At 36.6% G+C, this 20,484-nt stretch overlaps 2 protein-coding genes across 3 annotated transcripts in view; both read right to left on the reverse strand.

Moving 5' to 3' along the window:
• LOC112046466 (rab GTPase-binding effector protein 1) overlaps positions 1 to 8,047 on the reverse strand; it is a 449,904-nt gene extending 441,857 nt beyond the window's left edge. Inside the window, exon 1 of the mRNA XM_052885662.1 lies at positions 8,036 to 8,047. The gene's annotated coding sequence lies outside the window, so the exon portion shown is untranslated. The remainder of the gene's footprint in view (positions 1 to 8,035) is intronic.
• LOC112046476 (uncharacterized) overlaps positions 1,177 to 20,484 on the reverse strand; it is a 62,902-nt gene continuing 43,594 nt past the window's right edge. The window contains exons 5-6 of one of the 2 annotated variants that reach the window (XM_024083102.2): positions 4,618 to 4,731; positions 1,177 to 3,661 (exon numbers count right to left, since the gene is read on the reverse strand). In XM_024083102.2, coding sequence (XP_023938870.2) covers positions 2,675 to 3,661; positions 4,618 to 4,731 — 1,101 coding nt within the window. In that variant the 3' untranslated portion in view covers positions 1,177 to 2,674. The remainder of the gene's footprint in view (positions 3,662 to 4,617; positions 4,732 to 20,484) is intronic. The other variant, XM_024083103.2, reaches the window with a different exon arrangement.

Consider the following 20,484-nt stretch of genomic DNA (forward strand, 5'->3'; position numbering starts at 1 on the left):
GTCGCCCGCATATCATGGGAGTGTTATCAATGAACTTGCCAGACCACAAGATCCCTTGTGTAGTTTAAAAAATCTAAAATGTAATCACTACATACAGACGCGACTTTGTTTTATACCTACTATGTTAAGATATTCATCACCATCATCATCCATCATCATCATCATCCATCATCATCATCATCAATCATATCAGCCAATGGACGTCCACTGCTGGACATAGGCCTTTCAAACATCACGATACTGAGCCGCCTGCATCCAGCGAATCCCTGCGACTCGCTTGATGTCGTCAGTCCACCCGGTGGGTGGGGGGTCATTAAGATGTGAAAATTATATAATCTAAACACAATGATCTACGATAAATACACCCAAAAACATAAAGCTTATCTGTGAATGACACAATGAATTCACAATAAAATAACTACACACAAGTTGGGCGTGTCTTAGATATGTGAGAGTGGATTTAAGGTAATTCAAAAAAATTATATTTTTATTATACAAAATAAACTAGCCGACGCCCTAGGGTTTCACTTGCGGTTCCTGTGAGAATACGGGGAAATAATACAGCCTTTGAGATAAAAAGTATATGGCTAAATAGTATTAAAAGAATTTTTAAAATCGGTTCAGTACATACAGGGATTACTGTATAAAATACCACAAATTTACCTCTTTTTAATTTTAGAGAGATAGATAGTAGTAAAGAACTACCGCGTGGCCTGGAAAAAGAAAAGTAGGCAGACCAAAGTCGCGCTAGTCCGACGATATCGTCCAATTATCAGGCAAAATTGGCCCAAGGTGACAAATAATAGAACTGAATGGTATCGGCTGGAGGAGGCCTATACCCAATGAGGGGTCCTTACTAGTTAAATAGATTTCATCAATTAGAAATAAGACTAACTTACTAGCATAGTAAACTTAAATCAGATACACTAACATAGAAAACATATAAATTTAAAACTGTTACTCTTGTTAAATGTAAAACTTGTTTAATGTAATAATGTAAGGGATAATAAAAGCTTTGAAATTGAAATGAAATGAGATAGTAGATATTAAATACATTGGTATGCCTAATTGTCTAACAATATTTTACCCTTTTGTCGTTAAAAAATATTTATCTAATCGTTTTCTATCACAATAATAAACACAACAAAATACAAGTTTTAGTTATGATAATTATTATTTATATTTATGTAACATTTTTCAAATAAATATTACTCGTATATGGCTTTATTTTTGTATAAATCAAATTAAAATACCAACTCACCACAAACCTAAGCCACGGCCAATAAGGTTCTATGTATCCTATATCAAACTAAACTATCAATTAACTAAACAATAACATTAATATAGGAACATTATAATTTTTAACTTCTTTTATATATCACCGCGTCAATTACCACTGACTATATTTTTATACAAAGCAGATTAGAAAAGAAAAAGAAAATCTACAAAACGAAATTTAATATAAAACAGATTACCTATGGCTCTACAGTGATAGTATATAAGACGTACTAATTAGGTTTCTAACATTTGTAGTAAACGACTATAATTTTTTGTAGTCCGTTTGCATTAAAAATGACACGAAAGAATTAACGTTTCTACAAGTGACATCTGTACCTGTATTCTGTAAAGTTACAGCGATGTGACATCACTCATTCCCATGACAACTTCGTTCTTAGTAACTATATTGGCATCCCATAGAAATAAAGTTCAAATTGTTATAAAACTTGTTATATAATATTGGCATATTACATAGACGATTATAAAATAGCGGAATCACACCATTTCAAGTGATGATGCAGTCTAAAATTTAAGTTGTAAAAAGTACAGTTTATTGAAACTTGATCATGATTGGTGTAGACAATGCGTTTATATAAATGAAAAAAATCATCATTATTGTCTGGCTGTTTACATATTTGTCAAAAATATTTGGTTTATTGTAAGCCACGACTGAAACCCAATCCAATTTAGAAAATATACTGAACTGGGAACCTGGGAATCAAACCCACAACTAAGGTCATAAAGCACAGATAAATAACTGCATCGGCAACAAATTGGTCGTCTTACAGTACAAATGTTGGAAACTTTTTCCTATTATCTCAAGACACATATAACGAGAAATAAACACATCGGTACGAACTACGTTAGAATCTCTAATACAGGCACTTTGACCATACTCCTGTCGAAACACTTGACTATCATCTAACACATTGTTGATGACGTCATGTATCTAGACAAGTTCACAGTCAAAGACGGCAACATTCATAAAACGAAATATTAAACAACTGAAAACAGATTATGGAAGCTTACAGCGAACGACTACCACTTACTAAGAAAATTTTACAAAATTGTTGCATATTACCACAATGTGATACCAGTCTTACCTTACAATAATTTCAGGAATCACAAAATTAATACACAAAAAACAACCGTTGCAATACTTAGCAGATCAGAAATTCACGCTTACTTCTAAAGAAACGCGTTATCTTTGTACAATAACTTGATCACAACGCAACAGTTTGAAAAATCTTGTTTACTTTATAAAACATAAAGAATTTTGAAGTTTCGACGAAGTTAAATATTGACTGGTATCACATATAAAACTCCTACCGAATTTTAAATATCCATCAAACTTTCATTCGATACTTACACCTATTTACAATAAAATTGAGATGAATTAACTGGTGCTATCAGACTTGCACGACTCACTCTCCTCAGTTATGGTTATCATGGGAGGACTGTCGAAACTACTTTCTCCTGGTGACATTTCGTTGATGAATTTCTCGAATTTAGGGGATCCAGTCTGGATGACTTCTTTCACCGATTCGTACATATCAGTGGTTATTACAGGTAACGATCCTCTCTTACCTTTCAAAATATCTTTATGTGGTAAATCTTCTGCTATAGTCTCCATTACCTTTACATTTGATTCATCTTCCAAGGTCATAGGTAAGCTGTCGGCTCTACTGAATGTTTTGTTATCAACTCTTTCCGGTACCGGTGTAGCTACTCCGTTCTCCAATTTCTTTTCTTTCTGATCATGCAAATGTTGCAAACTGTATTCTCTAGCTTGCACATCAGAAAGCAGGGGACCATCAGTAGAGCCCTCGATGCAATATCCAGGACCTTTCAAAACTTCGTTGCTTATTATAGAATCTTGTTTAAAAATCGCTGCTGTTACAACCGGTTTATCTGGATCCGTTGGTGTCTTACCTATTAGAGGCTCCTGTGAGTTGTCGTGTATTATTGCATCTCCGACATCGTCTTTAGAAGTGTCATATCCTGCGTATATGGGATAACCAAAAGGGCCTTGGTCGTAACCCATTTGGCTGCTGTACGAATAACTTACGTTATGCGACCCTATAGAAGACATGCTGAGGTCGGAAATCGATAGACCTGTACTCGACAACGCTAAGGCTTGCTTCTCGAATTTACTGCTGCTTCTTTCACTGTCTTCTTCGAAAATAACTTTCTTGTCTAACTCTTCGGGTACTCGATGAATCAGCGCCTGATTGGTAGAAATCTGAGGGTCATGGGGTGGAGAACTCTGGATCGATTTGTTATTCGGTCTGTATGCTGTCGACTGCTGGACTTCCACAACAAATATGCCATCGTTATCTGGAGAATACTTCATTTTGGTTTCGCGACCATTTTTAGTTATGTCCTGAAATTAAAAACAAAAACATTTTATATTTTTCATTCAAAATATTCTGGTTAACAACAAACAACAAACAACAAAACAACAAACAAGTAACAAAATCATACAATATTTTGCTACTTCTAATTTAATTCACAACAATACTTTAAATGTGAAAGCCTTTATAACTTTATCAACCTAATAAACGCATCACTTCTTATACCTGTGTGCTGTTACAAAAGATTTCAATCTTGTTGGACACAGTCATAAATTTGGAGAATAATTATTCTTTGCAACTTTTAATGGTATCTCCTAAAAATTTGATATACAACACAGTAAAACTTTATCTCTTACGAACTGTTCTGTGGGTGGTTAGATGTAAAAAAGTGAGGTATTCAAACTCTAAAATATAATTATAAATACCTTCTTTATTGTACAGTTTTTTACGGACTCTCTGGCATATAGCAACACTGATATAGTTTTATCAGTCTGATCCTGGGTCAATTGCCTACTCTAATCAATTTAGAAAACGAAACTAATGCATAAATAAATAAATAAGCTATGAATAAATATATTTTTAAAATTTTTAATCGTCTTTTTGTTGTTCCGACTAATCTCCGTATAGCTTTTAACGGGACTTTCACTTGTAGATCTCTGATGTTATATGGAGTAACTTAGCCTATAATATTATCCCTGTATTTCCATGGAAACCAAGGTGAACCCGCGAAGCGTCCGCTACTTAAATATACAAATCAACTAACAGACGCCTGCGACTTCGTCCGCGTGTCATTCACACACAAAACCCTCGAAAAACATGGACTTTTCCGGGATGAAAAGTGCTGTGTTTATCCAGAGTAAGATCCATTCCCATTCCAAATTTCAGCCGAATCGGTTCTGTAGTAGCGGCGTTATAGAGTATTAGTAGATTTACCTCTTTGTTATATAGAATTACGTTTTGAAAATTTTGATAATTCTATACTTACGTTTCTTTCTTCAGTTTCAACTATGAGATGATTGTTTTTCAGCGTCATAGTGAAGATAGATCCGTTTGCTGGAGGCGTTTCCCCACCGGCTCCACCGTCTGTCGAAGACTTTTGCTGAAACAGAACAAAATGAGTGCTTTCTTCATCATCATCATCATTGTTATCCTTGGCATTATAGAGTTTGAGGTAGGAGCTGAATGAATGAATGAATGATATTTTATTCATGAAAATGTAGGTTTAACATGATGGTTCATATTATACAATTCAGCCTTTATACATTTTACCATAACTGGTGTATGAATTATCTTAAATACTTAAATACATTTGAATGAAGAAAAAAAAGAATCTAAATTAATGCAATGTCACAATTAGAAAATAATAAGTTAGAAAATGTCCATGTCCATAAAATAATCTTGAATGTCATAATAACTTTTTTTTAATAATAATTTATAAATTTTACATTTAAATATTGACCAGGGCATCTCTTTTAGACTATGAGGAAGTTTATTATATATTTTTACTAGCTGATGCCGCGCGGTTTCACCCGCGTGGTTCCCGTTCCCGTGGGAATATCGGGATAATATATACCCTATAGCCTTCCTCGATAAATGGGCTATCTAACACTGAAAGAATTTTTTAAATCGGACCAGTAGTTCCTGAGATTAGCGCGTTCAATCAAACAAACAAACAAACAAACTCTTCAGATTTATTATATTAGTATAGATTGAATGCAGTGCTGTCCTAAGATGAGCAGCAAATTAAGGGCCACAGGTCTCAACAAAAGATTTAGAGCGTACACCCATCATTTTATTCATATGCGGGTTGGCGGGTTTACACTGATAATTTTCAATATCCAAATCAATGACATTGGTAAAGGGCTGGAACCTTCTTGTAAGTACTGGACCTGTATTAGAAAGTGCCATTCTTACCAGTATTATAAAAATGTACCAAAATTCAATTACGAATTAAATAGTAATTATATCCGATTACGCGGGCCGATGCCGATGTAATTTATAAGAAGGAAGAAAACTTCAATATTACGCAGCCTAACACAGGATTCGAATTTAGGACTTTCTAAGTTTGTAGACGACATAGTACCGGAACGCTAAATCGCTTGGCGGTACGTCTTTACCGGTAGGGTAAATGGCCACGGCCGAAGCCTAACTAATGTTATTATTATTAAAGCATCGCCTGATGGGGCCCGAAGGCAGAAGTCAAATGTGTATTATAGAGTGTATAGTTTGGCAAATTCGTTCGTCACACTCCCGATAGTCCGCGCGAGCCCGGAGAGGGGTAGTGATGACCTGCGTGCACGACTTCATACCCACGCAGTCCTTCCCCCCGTCTCTCGCATATCATGGGAGTGTCTTTAACGAACTTGCCAAGCTATTTTCTCAACATTTTCTGCAATAAACCCAAGTATCAGTAAACAGGCAACGAGTGACAGTGGACTGCACAGTACCACACAAAGGACGTGGTACTAATGAACCGTATTGACGAGCCGTACCGTCCCACGCACGGCACACATCCTTAATTTATGACACACTTAGCACCAAACACATTAGAATCAACAACTAATATGTGCTTAGGTGGGCTTAAACTTGATGCATTCGATTTAAGCCTTTTTTAACTGACTTCCAAAGGAGGTTTTGTGTTCGATTGTATGTATACAGTCCTTTAGCCCTTAATCGCACGAGAGTTTTTTTAACGGACGTTAAAAAAGCGTTCAAACACATACACAACGCTTTTTTTTCGAGCAGTGTGGCATTTTCAATCTTGGACGTTGTAAGTAGACCTTCAATACTAAAACGCTGGATTTTAACGCATCGCGTTTTTAACTTTCGTGCGAATGAGGCCTAGAGTCTAATCTCTCTCTATCTCTAAAGTTTAGATAAACTAGAAATACGAATCAAACTTTATGCTTCACAAACGCTGAGTTCGAGTTAAGGTTCGGGCTACGAAATGTGTTATTGTTTCTTTTATGAAACTTTCAGTAAATATTTACAACCCGGAATTGTGGTGCTGCACCCTGTACCTGAGAGTGCACGCCATCGGTTCTGGTCATTATTATTGTTAACATCCTCAGACTAATTACATAAAGACACATCGCACCCAAATTCACGAACAAAATTGTCTGTTATTTTTTGAGAAAAACGAGCTTAGATTGACTTGGATTAATATACTAAACTAGAAGTTGTTGTTACACCATTCAACCGCACAAAAATGTTTTAACGGAGCTCTTTAATCGACGAAGACGATTATAACTATGAAACATCAACTGTCTCTATAGGTTCATATATATATATATGAACCTATAGAGACAGTTTATATAATTCCATTAGATCGTTTATCATATATTTTGACAAAAAAGTAACGTCTAGCGAGGCAGGTTCTTATGTAAGAGCTGTGATAGCCCAGTGGACATGATCTCTGCCTCCGATTCCGGAGGGTGTGGGTTCGAATCCGGTCCGGGGCATGCACCTCCAACTTTTCAGTTGTGTGCATTTTAAGAAATTAAATATCACGTGTCTCAATCGGTGAAGGAAAACATCGTGAGGAAACCTGCATACCAGAGAATTATCTTAATTCTCTGCGTGTGAAGTCTGCCAATCCGCAATGGGCCAGCGTGGTGGACTACTGGCCTAACCCTTCTCATTCTGAGAGGAGACTCGAGCTCAGCAGTGAGCCGAATATGGGTTGATGACGATGTAACTGAATGTAGTCTTTAAAGAAAGTTATCAGAAACGTCAGCATTCTAAGCCTGCCGATCAACTTAAACAGAGCAACTTCATGAATGAAAGGTGTTGGGAATAACGTGGTGGGTATAAACTTCATATCCTTTCTCCGGTAAGGAAGGAGGGTCGATGATGAATATTTTTAGCTTCATACTCGAGAGGAGGGACCTAAGAGGCTTGTCATATTATATACTTGTAGGTTACGCGTGTAGACTTAATTAATAGTCACTCAAAAAGTATTCACGTATTGAAGCACCATGTATACAAATGTAATAAAGAAATGTACGCGCACGGACGCCATTAGGAACTCGTCTTTGCTCGTTTAATTATGAATGTCACCTACTCGTATATGTCGCTTTGATTTAGATTTCAATGTTTTAGGACTTTCATTAAATATTTTTACTTTTTTTAAAGAACTAGATAATCTAAGCAGCGCAGAGTATTTATTTTTATTAATGGTCTGTTGTAACTTCTTAATTTCAGTTTAGTTGTAGTTTCAGTAAACTAGATTTAAGTTAGAAGATAAGTCAGAGAGAAAATTGCAATGCTAAGAGCAGTGCCTATGAGTTGTAAATAGTAGATTATTGAATGGAGTTATTAAAATACGAGTACATTTTATAAAACGAATGTTTTATTTATAAAGGCACGAGTGTTTTGATTCCAAGTTATGCACCATCTCATATTCTACTTTATTTTATCTCATGTACAATAAATATTTTAACTTAACTTATTTATATACAAAAGAAACTCGCACTTAACCACAATTGTCCTAATTTTTAAAAACCCAGAGTTGTAACTAAATTACAATGGTTAAAATTTTACAACAATTTTAAAACAAACTTGTAATAAGAATGAAAGCAATGTTATTATTTATTTTATTGCAAAAGAAAAATGCAAATCATCATAATATTTTCTAGAATATATTACGACACGAGAGTAAATATAAATCAGTATATTAGCAAGAAAGTCTTAATACCATAAACCTACACCGACAATCGGATTTAAAGAAAAAAAAACCAAGACAATTAAAATTATACCTTCCGTATTTACCTAAATAAAACAAGCAATAAAAAATCGGTGTGTCATGAAAGTCATCGACGCCGTGCATCGTGCTCATTAGGCGTTAGCTCAAAGTCACCTTCCAAAGCCTAGGCGGTCTAAGTGGGGGCAACGACCGGTCGACGCCCGCGCACATTCGGCCATCTTTATTTTTTCGCGCGCCTCAAGCAGCCTCCGCGATCGCGTTGCACTTTTTAGATGCACCTACTCGGACCATACGACTATCTAACGACCGCGCGGGGAAAACCTTAGAGTCGTTATATGTAAATGATTTTTACTGGCACACTGGCCTATGTAAGGCACTTTTATATATTGATGTGTATAGTCTTTTTCAGTGTGAAGTCTATAAAAAATTGACTTTACACTGAAAAAGACTAAAAGTGACGTCATTCATAAACAAGCCAAATTTAAAAGTGAATCAAGTTAATTTCACAAAAAAACTACACATTTACAAAATTTTATAAGAATATAAAAATAATGAGTTTTAATCAATACGTATAAATAAAAATAAAGTGTCTGTCTGTGATTTTAAAAGTTTTTTTTATCAAGTACTTGTAATTATTTACACGATACCAAAACATAAACAAAGTTGGGAAGTTAGCGGTTATACCTCCGTGCTTCAGAGAGTACGATAAGCTGACAGATCCAGTTTTTATCATAATCATCTGATAGTGATCATAATCACATATCAATGGCAAACATTATCATCATTAGCACGCCAAGCTGGATTGAAGCAGTGTGAAGTGTCTAAGGTCCTAGTCCTCTCTCCTATAAGACAATCGCAATTAAACCTCTTTTCCGACTAACGGGAGGAGAGCGGGAATACTTAAAAAAGATAAAGCAATTATTTGACGACCTCCGTGGCGCAGTGGTTACAAGACGGAGGTCCTGGGTTCGATCCCCGGCTGGACCGACTGAGGTTTTCTTAATTGGTTCAGGTCTGGCTGGTGGGAGGCTTTGGCCGTGGCTACCACCCTACCGACAATGACGTACCGCCAAGCGATTTAGCGTTTCGGTACGACGTCGTGTAGAAACCGAAAGGGGTGTGGATTTTATCCTCCTCTTAACAAGTTAGCCCGATTCCATCTTATATTGCATCATCACTTACCATCAGGTGAGATTGTAGTCAAGGGCTAACTTGTAAAGAATAAAAAAATATATATGTGCAGACTTATTTTCATTTAACCTGTCCACTACCTGCAAGCGGAATTAAACCTTAATGCAGTCTTTAAATATACTTAAAGGCACAATTGTCCGCCCTCTTTAATATGACGCGAGTGAGAGTAAAAGTGGGCGGATAATTGTGCCTCTGAGTACAGTTTCGATACGAACTAATTATTTATTGCAAATCAAATGGTTCAACAAACTTCGAACTTCGTAAAAACCATGACACTTAATAGCAACAGTCACATTGATGGACAGACGAACATAATTGTGAGGTGACTAGGTTCATCGACTTGGTTTACTTATAGGATATTAACCTTTGATTGTACTTACATGCTTACTAACTTATTTATTCGTAGTTAATTGCAGAGGGCAGGCGGTCGATGCTCTTTGTATAATCTAATGTAATTTTCCAGAGTTCCGTATACAAGAATGTATCTTACAAAATTTGGCGGTATAAAGAAACTCATTAAGAGAGGTGATAGCCCAGTGAATATAACCTCTGCCTTCGATTCCGAGGGCATAGGTTCGAATCCGGTCCGGAGCTTGCACCTCCAACTTTTCAGTTGTGTGCATTTTAAGAAAAACATCGTGAGGAAACCTACATACCTGAGAATTTTCTTAATTGTATGTGAAGTGAAGTCTGCCAATCCTCAGTGAGCGAAAATGGGTTGTTAATGATGAAAGAAACTCATGAGATATAAGCGCTCAATATAATATGTAGCTGCTGTGGTCCAAAAACAAAAATAAATATAACAAGTTCTAAAGTGCTTGTAGATTTGAAATTGTTTGAAAAATTAAATTTGAACTTAATTTATTTTTGCGTTTTATACCTCTTTAAACAGCGGAACTCTATAATAATTTAGGGCTACGACTTCAAACAATTGTTATTAGAGGAATATTTTTCCTCTAATTACACTATAGGTAACTAACCTATTAAAATCTATGTTCTGTAATTTAGTATTCATGCAAATAAGTACGTAAAACATCTTCGACTTTATGATTGGAAATAATATGCAAAATGTATTAAATTATTGAAAGTTTATATGGAAAGCTCTTGTCTTTCAAGATTTTTCAAAATTGTACCCGTAAATGGTTAAAGTAGTTTTTTATATTTGTCTTAATAGTTCATGTCTTGAGTTATAATTTTGTAATATAATTAGTGCACTATTTGTTATCCGTAACATATGCGAAAATTTAAATGGAATGGGGTGAAATAGGGGTTGAAAGTTTATATGAATTTGCGGACCAAGTCGCGTGCGTCCGCTAGTAAATAATAACAGTAAGTAATGGCAAAATAATAGTTTGGTAAGCAATTGCTTAGATAATAAACTCGCATTATATTTTATAGCCTGGTCCAACTAGTTTTATGTTCGAAACTTTGGTCGGGCTATGAAATATTGCGCTGTTCTTTCTATGGAAAAATTCTCAGTAGCAACCCGGAGTTGGGATGTTAGTAGTACATCCTCATGCTTAGAACAGCACGTTTAGCTGTCATTGCCGGTTATAATCATCATCTGATAGTGATCAATAAGGACTCAAAATATCTTTTCTCATCCAAACGTTACAGCTGAATTACGCATTATTTGATTTTTAAGCTAAAATTATTGTTACTGTTTTATAATTATGATAATATTATAGTTAAGGAAGTGCGGGCCCTTCTGATAAAGGTTTAGTACTTAATAGAAAGTCCCAACCGCATCAGTTATGAAAACTAAACAAAAAAATAAAAATTTTCATTTCATTTCACTTCATTTCATTTCAAACAGCTATCTTAGCGGAACGTTAAATCGCTAGGCGGTACGTCTTTGTTTGTAGGGTAGTAACTATCCACAGCCGAAGCCTCGCACCAGCCAAACCTGGACTAATTAAGATTACTTCAATCGGCCCAGCCGAGGATCGAACACAGGACCTCTGTCTTGTAAATCCACCGCGCATACCACAGCACCACGAAGGCCGTCGAAACAGAACGCTTTTTTATAGAGCAGTGTTGCATTTTTGATTTTGGGCGTTGAAATTGAATTAAGAAAGCGCCAACGCTGGGTTTAACGTTTTTTAATCTCTCGTGCGAATGAGGACTTTACTTGGGGGCTAAATAGTGATTAGTGTGTGTATTGCCCGTGTATATTAATTTGTTATTATTTATAGAGTCAACATCTCCCAAGGATGCACTTGTTCCAGGTGAAACGTGAAAGGCTTTCTATCGTATCCGAGTGACGTTGTTGCTTAGATTCGACAGTTTTTCGCGAATAATTTAAAAAAAAACGGAAAACGAGATTATGCGGCTGGCCATATATGATTATTTACTAATCCTTATTATTAAACATTATCACGCCAACACGGATTGGAGCAGCGTTGTGGGTCTAAATAGCGGACCTATAAAACAAATGTGATAATTATTGTCTATCTATACGTACATAGAAAAACAGTAGTCAGTACACGTCAGCTTTATTAGCGGATTAAGGAGCCCTCATTCGCACGAGAGGTTCTTTAATGGACGTTAAAAAAGTGTTCAAAGATAGTATAAAGTTAAATGAAGTTCTATTTCTAACGACCAAAATTGAAAATGCAACACTGCTCGTAAAAAAGCGTTGTGCTTTAAAAATGCTGTCGTGTGGATATATACCTGGGAATACATTTATTGTATTTGAACGCTTTTTTAACGTCCGTTAAAAAACTCTTGTGCGAATGCAGGCTAAGAGTGGACGGAGTTGCGGGCGTCCGAAAGAGATAATACAATTTTCTAAGTAATGAGTCTCCATTGAACTCCTGTGCCGCCCAAATTCGTCGCACAGTACATTGCACTATACAAGCCAGTCAGACTAGATTTTTGGCAGCCCTCCCCCTCGCTGCACCGCGCCCCACCCCCCGCACGCCTTCGTCGAATTCTTTTATGAGGTTTTGACGACTTAGGCCTTTTTTCTTTCTTACAATATTCGATAGGCCTCAGGTTTTCTTTATGTTAAAGTTAAACTTTGTTGTGCTTACATACGAAAGAAGTTTAACTTTTTACAGTTACGTAAAAAACAATAAAAAAAGACGCAATAACTTAAACAAGCTGAAATTTTGTCAGTTACACTTACGATAAAGATGTAACTGTCGGTTACATAAAAATATGAAAAATAGTTTTGTTAACGATAAACTAAGCTGTTAGTATTGACCCATTTTACCTGTTCCCCCCAAAATCCGAAAGTAATTTTAAGATCCAATTACTTCCTGGCATCATGCACGTGTATCCCTACTAATATTATAAATGCGAAAGTAACTCTGTCTGTCTGTCTGTTACCTTTTCACGGCTAAACGGCTGAACTGATCAAGATGAATTTTGGTATAAAAGTAAATGGGACCTTGGAGCAAAACATAGGGTACTTTTTGACCCTGAAATAAAAATAGAAGGGAGTGAAATACGGGTTGAAAGTTTGTATAGAAAGTCCTTCATTTTAAGAGTTACAGTTTTAAAAATTTGATCGTAAATCATAAAAGAAATACGAAATATACTGTGTTTCAAGAATATTTAAAATTCAACCTCTAAAGTGGTGAAATAGGGGTTGAAAGTTTACATTGATTTTCACGCGGACGAAGTCGCGGGCGTCCGCTAGTTATACTATATATATACTATATATAAATACATTCATATTACCAAGCCTTATTTCCATAGGGGTAGGCAAAGACCATATCCTTCCATTTAGGATCCTTGCATATATAGCTTGTTTCTCCCATTCCAACAATACTTTCATACAAATTTGGCTTAGATCCTGGGTTTATTACAAGAACGTTCGCCTTGGCATTAGCCTTCCAACATATTCATTCACCCTCGACTAATCCCTTTTGATCATCCTCTCCACGTACGTGCTATTTTACTAGCCGACGCCCCGTGGTTTCACCCGCGCAGTTCCCGTTCGAACAATCATTCATTTCATCATTATCAACCCATGTTCGGCTCACTGCTGAGCTCAAGTCTCCTCTCAGAGTGAGAGGGGTTAGTAATAGTAGTAATTAATAGGTTAATTTCTCAAAATGCACACAACTGAAAAGTTGGAGGTGCATGCCCCGGACCGGATTTGATCCCACACCCTCCGAAATCGGAGGCAGAGGTCATATCCACTATAGCCACTAATAGTAAATATATAGTATAGATATAAATAATTAAATTAAGTACAGATATAGATAGATGAGTACACTCGTACATAACATGTTATTTTCATTCAGTTTGTGCGACGTCTTTCACTACATAAACTACACAATCATAAGATAAGATAAATATACTTTATTTGCACACCACAAAGCCAAAAACAAGTGAAATAAAAAACAAATTAGGAAGAAATCATCATACAAAAGGCGGCCTTATCGCTAAGTAGCGATTTCTTCCAGGCAACCTTCGGTTTAGGAAAACTTAAGGACATCAGCAGGTGGCGTAAAACAAAAATAACCATAGTATTAGTAATAAACATACATACAAAAAATTTACATCCTAATACATAAACAATATTACACAAATACCTACAATAATGAATAAAATACATATCAAAATATACTAATAAATACATTATATTGAAGATAAATAATATATACAGATCGTCTTTACTGCACCAGATAATGAGTCTTTACGGCATTTTTAAAAATGTCCAGTGTCTTTGATTGCCGTATGTTTAAAGGGATCATAGAATGGGAAATAGAATATGGGAATCATAGAATGTGTCTGAATGTGTTATGATGCCTACTTGTGCTTGTGCTTACATACTCGTATCTATACTAATATTATAAATGCGAAAGTAAATCTGTCTGTCTGTTACCTGTTAGCTAAACCGCTGAACCGATTTGGTATAAGTCAAAAAGTCAAAAGTCAAAATTCATTTATTTCAATTAGGCTTAGTTTACAAGCACTTTTGAAAGGTCAAGATTATGTCATAATTTAATTTAATTTAATGGTGTTAATAATAGTCGAAAACTTAAAACTAAAGTTACGTTATAGAGATAAAATCCACCTTGAATGAGCTATATACATACTTTTATCCCGGAATAGCCCACAGACTAAAAATTAGATTCTACGCGAACGAAGTTGCGGGCGTCCGCTAGTTTAGCATATACTTGTACGTACGAGTACGTAGCGGGTACCAGGAATTAGCGAAAGCCACAGCTAGCAGCGCACAATGCTCGTTGTGTAACGATTAAGATATAATTCCTTCTTTCGGCGCACTCTGCTGCAGTAAATTGCTGCGAACACGCCCGTTGGCACGACGGCTATACAGTGTACCGTCAGCAAAATATATTTATTTATACATTACTAGCGGACGCCCGCGACTTCGTCTGCGTGAAACCCTACTACTACACCTACCTCTACCCTACCTCTACCATACCCCTACCCTACCCCTACCCTACCCCTATCTTACTACCCCTATGGTAGGGATCATGCGACGACGACGGAAGCTGAAAAAATGGAGTAACCACTCCCGTTTTCTCAACATTTCCCTTCACTGCTCTGCTCCTATTGATCGTAGCGTGATGAAAAGTATACTGTAATCTGCCCAGGAGTATAAAAAATAATTGTGCCAAGTTTTATTAAAATCCGTTAAGCAGTTTTTGTTTCTATAACGAACATACCACGCGACGGAAGCTTAAAAAATTGAGTAACTTCTCCCGTTTTCTCAACATTTCCCTTCACTGCTCTGCTCCTATTGATCGTAGCGTAAAAAGTATACTATATGGAGTATGAAAAATAATTGTACCAAGTTTCGTTAAAATCTGTCGAGTAGTTTTTTTTTTCTATAAAGAACATACAGTCAGGCAGACAGACAGACAGACAGACAGACAAAAATTTTACTGATTGCATTTTTGGCATCAGTATCGACCACTAATCACCCCCTGATAGTTATTTTGTATATATATTTCATGTACAGAATTGACCTCTCTACAGATTTATTATAAGTATATAGATTTACTTATATTACGACAGCCGCGTGATGCAGTGGATAGTAACCCTGTCTTCGGCATCCAAGATCGTCCTAGCTGAAAATCAGCTTTTTTGCATACGGGAAGCATACAGCAACATACTAAGCTGGGACCTTTTTCTAGGTTATGCCACATATCGCAGGGTATTTATTATTCTAAGATAATTGTGATGTGTGGCATAATGGTAGCAATAAAGATATTTTCTTTTTCTTTCTTTTCTGATGACAATTCTCACTAAATAGAATAATAAATGGCGCCTGTAGCCAAGTGACACGTCGATTCTTTTTCTACGATCGCAAACGCTTCGAGAACTACAAAAATATAAGGGAATGACAGATCTTGATCTCGTGACCATACATCTTTCTAGTTTTTGAAGGGGGCAGGTATGTTTTCCAGTGTCAAGTTGTAGTGTTTGTTGTTAAAAACTGAGCCTACTTCAAAGTAGAGTCGACATCTTCTGAAGATGATTCGGTATTTAGTGAAACTTATATACGTAGACAATCTTCTGTCAGACTTGGGTGACGTTGTTACCTTAGAATAGGCGGTTTGAGAAAGTAGCAAAAGAAATTAAATGAGGTTTTTGCTTATTGAAATGCACGTTTTATTGGAAAGTTAGAGTATCTAAATAAAAGGTGGTCCGTTATTTCTTCCAAAATAATTATTTAATATGAAATCGTAAACCTCAATACTTACACGTTTTAGAGATCGAACTCACAACTGAGAGGTCATAGCATTACTTACGTTTAATTTTTACTTGTACTACTAAATAAGTTTCTACGAGAAAAATCGATATACGTTTTATGCTATCTGTACTGAAATTCCACTAGCCCTTGGATTATATCGAACCTCATCGAATCTGTGCGGCTGGGGCGCCCGGAAGGTACTCCTTCTTTATATTCGGCTATTACATTAAAATGTCTTCTGGTAGTACTTATTTTTCGAGAGATTCTGTTTAAAACTTAATTAACAAGAAAACTAATAGATGTAATACACCAAAAACGCTTCTATTATTATTCTAATAATTTAACTAATAATTTAAAGACAAGAGTATGTTTTTTAAAGTTATGCTGGACACACATTGTAGTAACGCCCAGGGCCCATAATATACATAAATTTGTGTTAAGCCGGATGTGCCTAACATATTATAAAGAAAAAACATAGCGAGATTGTTTAACGCTAAAAATAAAAATGGCGGTAATACATCTCCGTACGAAGTCTGTCATAATCTAATCACGACTAGAAAATGAAAACGACGAAGTGTTTTTCGAAGCATGGGTTATGTAAGACAGCCAACTCTCCAATAACTGTTACAGAAGATTTTCGGAAAGATAATTCAATCCGCATACTTCTATAATAAACGCGACATCACGTATTTCTGTCTATTAACTTTTTCAGCTAAACCGAAACGAGTTTAATGAATTGGCGTAGAGCTGAATTGGAACTTGGAACAGAACATAGTCCACTTTTTATCCCGGAAGAATCTGTGATTCCCGCGGAATTTATCTAAACATAAACTCAAGCAAACAAAGTCGGAAGTGTCCGCTACTAGTACTTTTCAACTCGACACAGGTCTACAACCTAGGACTTTACCGGATAACCAATCACCGGACCAACGGGTTTTCTTATCGAATCTTGCGTCTAATGTAAAATTTCACCGCAGCTCAGTGTCGCTCGTAAAGCCGAGTATTTACTGCGATGGCATCTATAGTGTTCGTCGTAAAGTTCGCCGGATTGCCACTCTAATTTATTTTATTGCAAATTTTGGACAATTCTTCCACTAAGCCTGCGGTTTGAATTTACGCCTTGTTTGGTCGCAATTTGATTTTGCAAACGTAGGCGTTTGTCGAACTTCACCTCTAAATACTAAAGACATATTGGTTTTGAGTTTTGACAGGCATAGATCACGCTATGTTGTCAGTTTTCGGTACAGTGACCTCATCTCTAGAGATTCTGTAACCGTGTAAGTTGACAGTGTGAATCTTGGATTCGATTTTATCTCTCTTTTTCTAAAACAATACTATAGATAGAAAGATAGGGACAAATTCAAATCTCACACTGTCGGGTTACCTATGCTGGTCAATCTTAATATCGATTCACTAAGATACTGGCAAGTTGGACCCACCTTAACTCATTTAAGTAAAAGTCACATTAATTACAAAATTGAATCAATACAAAATTAATTCTATATAAATAACAATTTGAGATGTGGGTTTACAGGCGGATACTGCGAATATCATGGAGGGATCGTGTACGCAATACTACTGTGCTGCAAAAAATGGGAAAGCCAACAGAAGTTCTGCAACAAGGCCAAAGGTTCCTCCTTTGGACTTGTTGCTCGAATACCTGGGTCATATAATGCGAAACTCCAATTTATTATCCAGGGAAAGATAAAGGGGAAACGAAGGCCTGGTCGTAGACGTACATCTTGGCTTAAGAACTTACGCCAATGGTTTAATATGAGTACCAGATCACTCTTTCGGGCAGCAGTGAACAAAGTTAAATTAGCCTCAATGAGTGCTGACCTCCGATAGGAGATGGCACTATAAGAAGAAGAAATAACAATTACATGGCTGTGACATGTAGCGAGTTTTGTGTGTATATTTAAATAAATTCTAGAATAACTTGTTGTTACAATTGAGCTCGGTAGATGGCGTCTTGCCATTGCTTGATCGTGTTTTAATAAAAAAATAACTAGGATAGTACTACGTCTGTCGTGTTCGCTAGATTCGTAACGCATCGTAGGCGTAGAGCACCGTAGCACACTAGACCAAGTGCTACGAACTCTACGATTTATGCTACAAAATCTACGAAGTCTCTATCTTGTCATGGCACAAAAATTCTACAAATAACTTACGCGCCTGTAGTAGACACACTTTCCACATTTTATAAAAGCTGAAAATTTTTTAGGCCATGCTTCTAGCACGGTCCAAATTCCACGTAGATACCGTTATTTACTCCTTGTAATACTACGAGCTGTAGTATTTTAATAAAGGCTATTATTATTATTATTATTAAAATACTACGAGCTGACAAATTTGCAGCATTTATAGAATAAGGGAGGTATAGGCTCCGAATCTCAATCTATATCTACGATGAACTGCTCCTGTAGCTAACCACTTGAACGAGCGATTCTCTCCTTAACTACGATCTAAACGACGCACTCTACGATCGCAAACGCTTCGAAAACTATAAAAATGTATGGTAATTACATTTGCTATCGACAGGTCACGTGATCAAGATCTGTCATTCCCATACATTTTTCTAGTTTTCGAAGCGTTTGCGATCGTAGAAAGAAAATCGGCGTGCCACTTGGCTACAGGGACTGGCTAGCAAACTCTTACTGTTATAGTGGTTATGTAAAAGCACTGGTTGAAAGTTAGTTCACAAAACTAACTCGTAGTTAAACTTCGTTTTTGGGAGTTTGTTGTAATGAATTATTTCAAAGGTCACACTCTCAACTTTGACCTGTTAAAGTTCAAAATATCGTATGACATCATGCTCCATTCACGTTTTCTTGTACGCAATAATTCGTTACTTTTAATACTGTTGGTAAAATAACTTTTTATCGAAACTCGACAATGATACAGCGATAATGTCAAATTAAGTATGTAATTGAAAATACCGGCTACAAGAACTTTTTTAACATTTGCAAGTCACAGTATTGCAAAAAACTGACATCGTCCGAGTTGTAGAGAATTTAACTAAAATATTTTAAGCCGGATGTTACATAGTAGTAACTAGTAACTTAGTCGTCGTTATCAACCCATATTCGGCTCACTGCTGAGCTCGAGTCTCCTCTCAGAATGAGAGGGGGGTTCTAAATTCGTTTACTATACACGCATTTGTTAAAATTTCTTGTTTTTTAGTTACTACCGAAAAACAGTAAAGTTACTGTTTTTCGGGTTGTAATTGTACACCTATTTGTTAGGTTACAGTGAAGCCATGCTGTTAACGTGATGTTATCCATCAGGTTGATGCCTTATATGATGTTAGAAGTTTGTTCCTTCTAAGAAGCTTGAGAGCTTGGACCCGGCACCCACACGGTGAATCCCTAGAATGCTATTTAGGCCTCAAATATTTGCCTATCTCTGTAGTGAGCTGTTGGTGAAGTGTAATAATCCAAGGCATGCACCTCCAACTTTACAGTTACGTGCATTTTAAGAAATTATATATCACAAGTCTCATACGGTGAAGGAAAAACATCGTGAGGAAACCTGCACACCTGAGAATTTGCTTTATTTTCTACGTGTGTGAAGTCTGTCAATCCGCATTGGGAGCGTGATAGACTATTAGCCTCCCTCTCATTCTGAGAGGAGACCTGTGACCTGAGGAGAACAGTGAACCGAATATGGGTAGTATATGATGAGGTATTCCTCTTATACTGGATCATAAACAACAGTGATGACCTATGGTTCAGAGACTTGGTCGCTAAGTATGGGCCTCACAAGAAGGCTCAGAATCACACTGCGGGCGATAGATCGAGCTATGCTTGGAGTATCTCAGCGTGATCCAATCAGAAATGAGGAGATCCGCGGAAGAACCAAAGTCACTAAGCACCCAAGTGTCTGGAATGAGACCTTGCACTAGAAAGCGCAGTGTAGGTCGGACCTCCACCAGGTGGACTGACGACAAAACGTCAAACGAGTCGCAGGGATTTGCTGGATGCAGGTGGCTCAGGATCGTGATGTTTGGAAGTCCCTAGAAAAGGCCTAGTACCTGCAGTGGATGTCCATCGGCTGATATGATGACGATTCCTCTTATACCTGGATGCCGCTTAACATTGGTTTGTTTGTACCGTCAATTTGTTCAAAGATTGTTTTAATGCATATGTATGTGGGCTTATTTGTGTGTGGCTCAGAGTCCCAGAGGTCGTTAATAAGGCTTTTACATCCATTATTACGCGTTATCATCAGACGACATATAAATCAGTCATTTTTTAAAGAACCCTGAACTTTGCAAT

This window comes from Bicyclus anynana, chromosome 14, assembly GCF_947172395.1.
Source record: "Bicyclus anynana chromosome 14, ilBicAnyn1.1, whole genome shotgun sequence".
Lineage (NCBI taxonomy): Eukaryota > Metazoa > Arthropoda > Insecta > Lepidoptera > Nymphalidae > Bicyclus > Bicyclus anynana.